The 10,793-nt window shown below is 39.4% G+C and overlaps 1 protein-coding gene across 1 annotated transcript; it reads left to right on the top strand.

The window, feature by feature from the left end:
- The first annotated feature begins 324 nt into the window (after positions 1 to 324).
- LACTB2 (lactamase beta 2) lies at positions 325 to 8,849 on the top strand. The gene is made up of 4 exons (XM_042466133.1): positions 325 to 528; positions 2,281 to 2,429; positions 5,649 to 5,730; positions 8,588 to 8,849. The coding sequence occupies exons 1-4, from the start codon at positions 384 to 386 to the stop codon at positions 8,629 to 8,631; spliced, it is 420 nt and encodes a 139-aa protein (XP_042322067.1). The 5' UTR covers positions 325 to 383; the 3' UTR covers positions 8,632 to 8,849.
- The last annotated feature ends 1,944 nt before the right edge of the window (positions 8,850 to 10,793 follow it).

The following is a 10,793-nucleotide window of genomic DNA, read 5'->3' as shown; positions in this document are numbered from 1 at the left end:
GAGGGCATGGCATGCGGTTGCCACAGCCTCAACCTGGCAAGTGAAGGGGTGACCAGAAGCCGCTTCTTCGGGGTGGTCTGTTTCACCCCTTACTCAGACAGACCTTTGGCTTACTGATTTTATCTGTGCTGTGGATTTTTTAAAAATCTACTAAAAATAATTTTAATTCATATAGTTACCAGCTCTTAATGGTCAAAAATAGAGTCCAATTAATGTTTTATGCTTTAACAATATTGTTATAGCTTTTGTTAGCTCCCTCATGCTTTACTGTAGAAGAGTAGTATTAGGTAGAAAGTATAATGAAAAAATAAAGTTTCTCCTTCTTTGCCTTTTTTTTTTTCTTCTTCAGAGTTTTATATACACCTGGGCATACAGATGATCACATGGTTTTACATCTCCTAGAAGAAAATGCAATATTTTCTGGTGACTGTATTTTAGGGGAAGGAACAGCAGTGTTTGAAGACCTTTATGATTACATGAAATCATTGGAAAAGCTACTGAAAATGAAAGCTGATTTAATATATCCTGGTTAGTGGTACCTTTGACTTGAATAACTGCCACATTAGTTCTCATCCTCCCCATTACAACTTTCACTGCCAGAACTGCTGTTCAAAATCCTTTATATCTTGCTGTGCATATCTAGAGCCTGGCGATCCCTCTGTAAATCATTGTCCTTTCATGGCAGGGGTAGGAGAGGGCTCCTGTGTATCTGAATCTTGTTTACAAGATGCTTTTGTGATATTTTCTTATTCATAGCAGGCTTCAGCCTAGACTTGCACTGCATTTTATTTTATTTTATTTTATTTTATTTTATTTAAAAGAGCCTTGAGTAGAGTTGGGATGCACCCTTGATAAATAGAGTTTGGGGGGGGAAATTATTTGTTTGGACTACAACTCTCAGAGTTCTCCAGCCAGCTTGGCCAATGGCCAAGATAGCAGAGGAATTCTGTAAGATGGGGGGGAGGAGATATCTTTCCAAGCTCTGTTCATTGATGGGCCCTTTGTTCTACTCCAAATTATTAAATACCCTAATATCTATAGCAAATCATTAAGCAGATATTTGAAAGGGATTGGTAAAAAGGCATGGAATTTTTGTCATTTCTCTGTACATTCTTACTGAATACAACAGACCAGCTTGGATTGTTCTGATAACTTTTTGAAGACTTTGTGAACAAATGCCTTGAAAAGTATTCCTCCATTAGATTCTCTTTAATACATGTGTAGTAATTTATTTGGGATGACAGGAATCCATGTTGGATGTGTCTAAGGCCCAGTACAGACAGGCCAAAATAAAGCTACTTCAAGTCACTTTGGAGGTATGCTGTTTAAATGATGCATGCATCCTAAGAGTCCGGAAGCCGTGCCAAAGCCACACTCCAGTCCTAAGGACTAGAGCACAGCTTTGGCGCAGCTTTTGGACTCTTAGGACGCATGCATCCTTTAAACAGCATACCTCCAAAGTGACTAAAAGCAGCTTTATTTTGGCCTATCTGTACGGGCCCTAAGTCTGCTCAGCCTTTCCTCCCAGACTGTTGTGAAGACAAAAATGGAATGATGCTGGCAAGTAATTTTTGGTAGGTTCAGTGGATGAAGGGACAAACCTTACACAGTAATATGCAAAATCCTGCAGGAAACCCTTGAAAGCAGGGACAGTTTTGCATGGAGGTGAAGTGAGTAACTCTCTTTATACTGGTGATTTACCTACTGACTCAAATTCTAGACTGACACACTTCCCAGGTTCTGATTCTCCACTCTAACCTTCTAAACAAGTGTCTAACCAGGAAAATTGTAATATGGAGAGTGAAGCATTCAGTTCATCCATATCCCTCTAATACATACTTCGCAAAGCCACTTTTCATTGTAAACAAAAAGTTGTTGCAGCTCCTTTACATTTACTTGTGTCTAGTGTAGTTTCCTCTTAAAATACACCAGCTGATGTAGGCTGTATTTCAGAGGAAGGCAACAACACATTATCTCTGAGTATTTATAAGAAATTCTTGTGAAATTCATGGGGCTGTCATAAACCTGAAGGCTTTGTATGTACTACAGTAATAGTGACCACTAAGTTGTGAAACTTCTTTTTCCCACTAGAGGGCTTCCAATTCTGCACAACAAATGTATTTCTGTCCAGAGTTTAACGCTCAACAGCAATGCACAACAGAAGGTATAAAATTAAGATAGTTACTAACATCCTGATAAACAACATCAGTGTTTGGAACCACCGCATCTTCTTTTCACCTGGTATCTTTATTGTATAAACAACATTTTTCCCCATTATAGGACATGGTCCAGTAATAAAAGAAGCAAGAACCAAAATACAAGAATACATTTCTCACAGAAATGCACGCGAACAGCAAATCCTAAGTGTCTTAAAAGAGAATACTGAAAAATCTCTCACTGCAGAGGAACTTGTGAAAATTGTATATAAGGTAACTAACATCTGGTTTTGAATTTAAGAATGCATCTTCAGTAGAAGCAGTGGCAATACAATTAATGGTTTACAACAGAGTTTCTGTGGCAGGAAATGTGGTGTATGATGTGTGTTTTCACTAGAGCAAAGCACACCACCAGTTGTTCATCATCCCAATTGTTTTGCTATGGTGGGATTTAAGGGTCTCACTAGGTCTTTGCAGAGTCAAATTTTTTAGAGAAAAATCTCAAAGTAAAAGTAAACTTTTAACTAAGTTTTTTTAAACTACATGGGACAAAAATCAGAGCTTACAGAAGCTTCAGACATGCAAAATGTCTTTTAATTGGGGTGTGTTGTATTTTTCTCATTTTAACAGCCTTTTAAAACAGTTTTGATTGTTTAAATACTATTTGTGAGACAGTTTTACTTTTGTATTATCCATTGTTTTAATTGTATTTTGTTTTAATTCATATTGCAATCCACTGTGGGTCCCATATTGAGAGAGAGGCAGGATAATGGATGGATGGATGGACCACTCAGATACATGGAGTGCATAGTAATAAAATATATATTAAATAATAAAATATGTATTTAATAGTCGAGTTTAACAGAAGAGTTATATAAAAGAGATGACAACATGAAGGATACATGGAACAAAGAGCCATATGAAGGTGAACCCCAAATTCTAAAAAGCGAGGTGGAATCTGCTATAAGCAAAATGGCAAAAAAACCAAATCACTAGGAACAGGTAATATTCCATTTGAACTGCTGCAGTCCACATTGACAGAGTCAGCTCTAGTGCTAACCAACATACAGTGGTGCCTCGGGTTACGAAAGTAATTCGTTCCGCGGCCGCTTTCGTAACCCGAAAAGCCTTCGTAAGCCGAATTGCCATAGGCGCTAATGGGGAAAAGCCGCGTTTCGTGCGAAAAAGCGCCGAAAAGCACCAAAAATTTTCTTCGTAACCCGAAAATACATTCGTAACCCGGAACAATGATTTCCAATGGGATTTTTTCGTATCCCGAAAATTTCGTAACCTGGGTATTTCGTATCCCGAGGTACCACTGTATATCAACAGATAAGGAAAACAAAATGATGGCCAACAGACTGGAAGTGATCCATATACATCCCCATCCACAAAAAAGGAGATAAAAAAGACTGCAGCAACTATAGGACCGTAGCACTGATCTCCCACGCAAGCAAATTTTTGCTCAATATTCTGCAACACAGACTTCAACCGTACATGGAGAGAGAAATCCCAGAGGTCTAAACAGGGCTTAGGAAAGGAAGAGGCACTAGGGACCACATTGCAATCATATAATGGATAATGGAGCACACCAGAGAATTCCAAAATAAAATCAGCATGTGCTTTACAGACTATGTGGCGAAACAAATCACCCCAAAGGGGCAGCTTGAAGCCTCACCTGACAAATCCGGATTGGGGCCACAGAAGCCACAGACCAAGGCCCCAATCTGCCTTTTTGCTAGCCCAAAAAGAATTGGCAAACAGTCATTCATTTTTGCTCCTGCTTTTTGGTCCTGCTGCAACCGGAAGCGTGCTTTAAGACGCTCTGGCGGTGTGCAGTGTCTAAATGCCAAGCCGCCGGAGCACCCGGAAGCCAGCCCATATGTAGGCAGAAAGGCATCTAATGGGTGTTCATCATATGTACACCACGTTCCCAAGCTGGCTGGAAGCCGGCTTTTTATGCTGGTTTGTTCCACCCTATAATAAAGCCTTTGCACAGATCATGAAAAGCTATGGAATGGCCTTAAAGACATTGGAGTGCCAACACATCTGATAGTTCTGATAAGGAATCATTACTCGGGACAAGAGGCTACTGTCAGAACAGAACACGGAGAAGCAGAATGGTTCCCAATATGCAAAGGGGACAGACAAAGCTGTGTCCTTTTGCTCTATCTGTTCAACTTGTATGCTGAACATATTATAAGAAAAACAAACCTGGACATAGAAGAAGAAGAAGTGAAAATAGGAGGAAGGAATATCAACAGTCTAAGATACGCAAATGATACCATAGTACTAACAGAAAACCTCACAGAACACCTACTAAGGAAGAGAGTGGGCAGGCCTACTGGTGAACATAAAGAAAACAAAAATAATGACCACGGAGAATCTACACAAATTTAACCTAGACAACAAGGAAACAGAAATAGTAAAAGAATTCTCATACCTGGGATCAAATATTGATAAGAACAGGGGTTTCAGCCAGGAAATCAGAAGAAGATGAAGAATTGGGAGAGCAGCTGTGAAAGAACTAGAAAAGATCCTAAAATGCAAAGAGCACAAAAGTTAGCATCATACAAGCCATCGTATTCCCTATTACTATGGATGGATGTGGGAACTGGATAGTTAAGAAACAAGATGGGAAGAAAATCAATTTATTTGAGATGGGGTGCTGGAGAAGAGTGCTGAGGATCCTGTGGACAGCCAAAAGGACAAAAAAAATAGGTTGTAGAGCAGATCAAGCCGGAAAGCTCCCTGGAAGCCAAGATGACAAAACTGAGGCAGTCGTACTTTGGACACATCATGAGAAGGGAGGACTCATTGGAAAAAAACAATAATGCTAGGAAAGTTGGAGGGAAGTATAAAGAGAGGAAGGCCACATGCTACAAAGATGGACTCTATTAAGGTTACGAGTATGCGTTTGCAGGAATTAAACAGAGCAGTGGAGGACAGAGGGTCTTGAAAATGTCTCATGCATAGGGTCACTATGGGTCAAGATCGAGTCGAGGGCAGTTAACAACAACAAATTTAATAGTAGGGCATTACAAAGTGAGTAATACATAATAACAATAACTAGCATAATTAAATTAGGGATTTGCCCTAGTTTCCCTGCAGCACTAACTGCTTCTGAAGCTAGGAGGCATCTTTAAACAGCAATTCATAATTCTGCTTAGATATCAATTGTTCAGAGAGAAAGTGTCAAAGATTTCACTGGACTAACATACTGTGTGAGCCTAAGTAGATCGTTTTGTTCCTGCTAATGCATATAGGAATAGGTACTGCAGTAAAATGTCACTTTTGAGGCCAGAGAGTTGAAAATCCCCAAGAGTGCTTTAATTTGTTCTGACTAAAGTATTCTTCTTTTTCTTGGCATTACTATAGTTGTGTAACATTTTTAATGTGCTAATTGATATTATATTAATGTAATGGCTTGTACATACAAAATGTTGACATTCAAAATACATAATATGTCTATTTTGATTTCCTTAAATATAGGACACACCTGAACATTTACATAAAGTTGCAGAAATAAATCTAACACATCACTTGAAGAAACTAGAAAAGGAAGGGAAAGTGTGTAAGTAGCTTTGACCTTAACAATTGCATTCTAAAAGTGTGTGTGTATAGATGTTGATCCAGATGTTGATTCACAAAGTAAGTCATACACTCCTTCTCACAGACAGGGTAGCAACAGAAATGTGGTTTTGTGTTCACAGGTAGCCACTTAAATTTCAGAGAATCGTGGCTTATTGTAGCCAAATCTGGCTTTTCCTTTAGTCCAGATAAACAAAAAGTATAGTCAACAAAAATGGAATTCTAGGCTTTTTACAAGCCAGGATAGCAAAAAGTACAGTATTTTTAATTAATTTACAGCAATTGGATTGTTAGCAAACAGAAGCAAGAATAATGTCTTAAATTCTACATAAAATGCTGTACTGGTACTGCAGTGCTAGTATTGGGAATGGAGAGTTCTCCTCCCTCTCCCCTGTGGCCCTTAGTCCCACTAAAAAGCGAGCTTGAGAAGGATCCCAGCCTTCCAGGACATTTTGGGGGGTGTATGGGAAGGTTGCAGTGGGAAGGAAAAAAATACCCTACTAATTCTGACAGAACCAGTTTTATCAGCAGATATTTATTTTTATTTTTAAAAAGGTATGTGATAGGATTACCTTAGGATCACTACAAATCAGAAGTGACTTGAAGACACACAACAATAAATAGTATTTCTAGCTTGCATTTATAGCTTGCCCAGTTATCACAGTATCTCAGGACAGCCTACAGATAAAACCAGTACAAGCAAATTAAAAAACTTTTAAAAATACAAATAATTTAAATAGACCAAGGGGCTGTGCAAACAGTTTCTTGGGCTGTATGGGAGGGTTGCAATGGGAAGACAAAAAAAATGCCCTACTAATTCTGATAGAAACTGACTTACTGTTTTATCAGCAGATATTTGTTTTTATTTTTAAAAAGGTATGTGATAGGGTTACCTAGGATCACCAGAAGTCAGAAATGACTTGAAGACACACAACAACAATAAACAGTATTTATAGCTTGCCTAGTTATCATAGTATCTCAGGACAGCATACAAGTGAAATCAGTACAAGCAAATTAAAATAACTTTTAAAAATACAAATAATTTAAATAGAGCAATGGGCTGTGCAAACCACTCCTGAAGGGGCAGTCTGCAGCTGCCTTCATCTTTCCCAGATCAGGGCCACAGCAATTGCATGCCACAGTCCCAATCCGGCCTTTCCAGGGTGCAAAAAGAAGCTGCAAAATGCGGCTTCTTTTTGTGCCCTGGAAAGGGTGTAATAGCCACAGCTTTAAGGTGCTCTTTTGGCACTGCATCATGTAAATGCAGCACCAGAGGAGCGCCATGATGCCATGCGCTGTGTGGAGCAGTGCGTGGTGTCATGCCGCCATGGGGGCATCGGGACATGCATCATATGGATGCCACATCCTGACTTCGCCCCAGGCCGGCCTTAATCGCCAGTCTGCACAGCCCCCAAAACATATTAAACAAGCTGACAGGTTAAAATCAAATCAAACTGTTTAGAACCATGGGCATAAACATTTTTGAATAAATCTGGCCCTAAAGGCTCTAGTTAACAACTATATTTTTACTCAGGTGAAACCTGTGTTGGCACTAGTCAAGCCTCTACAGGGAGGGCATTCCACAACTGCAGTGCCACCTCTGACAAGGCCTTCTCCTACATACTCACAGTGTATTAATCTCATTGGTGGATACAGAGGAGGGCCCCTCCAGCAGACCTCAATTCTTGGGCAGGCACTCATAGAAACAAATACTCTTGTTTAGCAACTCCCAAAGATGGGAAGAACCATGTAAGAGTACAAAGCTACATGCACAGTAAGTCAGGATTCTCCTGAAATTCCATTTTGAGCAAATATAGCCATGTGTAGGCTATACTCTTAAGGAACCTGTATTGGACATTAATAATGCAATCTTGTCTACTAAAAAATAAACCCCTTTTATTTTATTAGGGCTTTCTCCCAGGTAAATGCATAAAGGATTGCAACCAAACTGGCAGGACAAGTCCAAGTGCCATGCCATTTATGCATGATAGCATGCATGGTTATCACTAGTTTAAATCTGTTTTAATGTACACTTTTTTGTATGGTTTTAACTGTATTGCTTTTTAAAATTGTAAGTGACCTTGAATCCCAATTCTGAGAAAAGGCAGGGTACAAATAAATATCATCATCATCATCATCTATGTATTAAACCTGTGAAACTAAAAGGTACACTTTGAGAGAAAGAAACAGTCTCTACCCCATTTCTTCTTTAACCACAAGACACTGCAGCCAGGAGTTGGTCCCTACCTACAAGATATACATACATTTTCAAATATTCAGTGGGTTCCTTGATACAGCTACAAAATTTTAAGCTTTTTGAAGTGGCACCCTGATCTTAGTTTTAAATCAAAGGCAGTTTTCACAAAAATATTCTTCCACACTTTAGCATCTATTCAGGAATAATCTTTTTGCTTAAATAGGTAAGCACAATCTTCATAATAGAAAAAATATCAGGAGAAAGGACTAAAATTACCAGACAAAATTTGATCATTTGAGGGGTTATTTCCAATTAAATGAGTATAAGATGCAGTCTCAATGACATATATTATAATATATTAATAACATAGAATTATAGGATTATAGAAAATACCTGAGTTATGAATATTAGGCTTCATGTCATTAAAAAAGAAATTTAAATAAGGATCACTTGTCAAAATAGCATTTTTCTCAAAAGCAAATGCATGTTACAGTGGTGTTTTACAAATCCATGTTGCTAATCTTTGAGAGATGCAATATATTAACAAAATCATATTAACCTATAGTTGTGTTTTAATCACTTTCTGCTTTAAATATTTTTACATACTTGCTTGTTTAGTCGTCTTTTTTGTCTTCTGTTACAGCATATGAAAATTCTCCCAACTTCAGGTGGAAAAGCAGTTTATAATTATGACTGTAAGCGAAGTGTGATGTTGGCATTTATATTATTCTTTATCTTTTGTGAAATTAAAACGAATGAAATTGTGTAATGTCAAAACTGTAATTTTTAATGGAAAAGATGCTTGAATATTCCCGTATAGTCTTCCAAAAGAGCAATTCTATCAAATCCAACAAAGTCATTCTGCCCTCCATCAGAATTGATCAAATAAAGTGTTTAGATATGAACTATTGTGTGTGCTCTTTTTTTCAAGTAGCTTCATTCCATGGGTAATCATAAACAGAAAAATCATCTATCCAAGTGCTTTATTAACCTAATTATAGGTAACCAGTAATATTTCTTTCTCGCATATACAAAACACCTACATTTTCATGCGTCAGATGGCTTAATAATATCATGGTTAGGGAAGTATTACTTAATATACTTAAGGGAATTGATAATCTAGAGGATTCCGATGGACACATTTAAACCATGTGCTAATCCATGAGGCATCAGCTACTAGTTCTCAGCGAGTTTTTCAGGAAAGAAAGAAATAGTTGTACGTAACAGGCAGAAATGTGGTACCAAACCCTGGCACACTGAGGAATGCTAGTCCCATACATTAAATAGTTTGAGATAACCTTAAACCATCTTTGCTTAAACCATACAAAAGAAAAACTAATTGATAAAAATAAATTAAATGATACAGTAAAGGCACTTTAGCCCTGAACAAGTTAAAGACCTAGGGGCTATACAGATTGCCCCTTTCCTGGCCAGATCAAGTCCGAGGCAACCTCATGCCGCGGCCCTGATCTAGCCTCTGAAGGGTGCAGAAAGGAGTCGCAGTTCCTTTTTGCGCCCTCAAAGGCGCCATAGCCACAGCGATGCAGCAGCGGAGGTGCGTCGTGATTCCATGTACCGTCTAGAGCAGTGCACCACATCAGGGTGCCCTGGGGGAAATGGAGTCAGGTGTGCGCCATCAAGACGCTGCACCCCGACTCTGACCCCAGGCTGTACGAAGTGCCAGTTTGTACAGGGCCCTAGCTACCTAAATGAATTCAAATCGCTGGAGGGCCTAGAGATTCCTAGAGAGAACATATTAATCATAGAATCATAGAATCGTAGAGTTGGAAGAGACCACTAGGGCCATCCAGTCCAACCCCCTGCCATGCAGGAAATCCAAATCAAAGCATCCCTGACAGATGGCCATCCAGCCTCTGTTTAAAGACCTCCAAGGAAGGAGACTCTATCACCCTCCGAGGGAGTGCATTCCATTGTTGAACAGCCCTTACTGTCAGGAAGTTCCTCCTAATGTTCAGGTGGAATCTCTTTTCCTGTAGCTTGCATCCATTGTTCCGGGTCCTGTTCTCTGGAGCAGCTGAAAACAAGCTTGCTCCCTCTTCAATATGACATCCTTTCAAATATTTAAACAGGGCTATCATATCTCCTCTTAACCTTCTTTTCTCCAGGCTAAACATCCCCAGCTCCCTGAGTTGTTCCTCATAGGGCATGGTTTCCAGACCCTTCACCATTTTTGTCGCCCTCCTTTGGACACGCTCCAGTTTCTCAATGTCCTTTCTGAATTGTGGTGCCCAGAACTGGACACAATATTCTAGGTGGGGCCTGACCAGAGCAGAATACAGTGGCACTATTACTTCTCTTGATCTAGACACTATACTTCTATTGATGAAGCCTAAAATAGCATTGGTCTTTTTAGCTGCCGCATCACACTGTTCACTCATGTTCAACTTGTAGTCTACTTGGACTCCTAGATCCCTTTCACACGTAGTTTCATTCAGCCAGGTGTCACCCATCCTATATCTGTGCATTTTATTTTTCCGCCCTAAGTGCAATACCTTACATTTCTCCGTGTTGAATTTCATTTTGTTAGCTTTGGCCCGGCTTTCTAGTCTATTCAGGTCATTTTGAATCTTGATCCTGTCCTCTGGGGTATTAGCTATTCCCCCTAATTTGGTGTCATCTGCAAATTTGATAAGTATGCCCCCAATTCTGTCATCCAGGTCATTGATAAAGATGTTGAATAGCACTGGGCCCAGGACAGAGCCCTGTGGGACCCCACTGGTCACTTTTCTCCAGGATGAAAAGGAGCCATTGTTGAGCACCCTTTGGGTTCGGCCGGTCAACCAATTACAGATCCATGTAACAGTTCCTTTGTCTAGCCCACATTTTAC

This window comes from Sceloporus undulatus, chromosome 4, assembly GCF_019175285.1.
Source record: "Sceloporus undulatus isolate JIND9_A2432 ecotype Alabama chromosome 4, SceUnd_v1.1, whole genome shotgun sequence".
In the NCBI taxonomy this organism is placed as follows: domain Eukaryota; kingdom Metazoa; phylum Chordata; class Lepidosauria; order Squamata; family Phrynosomatidae; genus Sceloporus; species Sceloporus undulatus.
The sequence above is the reverse complement of the archived record's forward strand: the minus strand, read 5'-3'. Positions and strand labels throughout refer to the sequence as shown.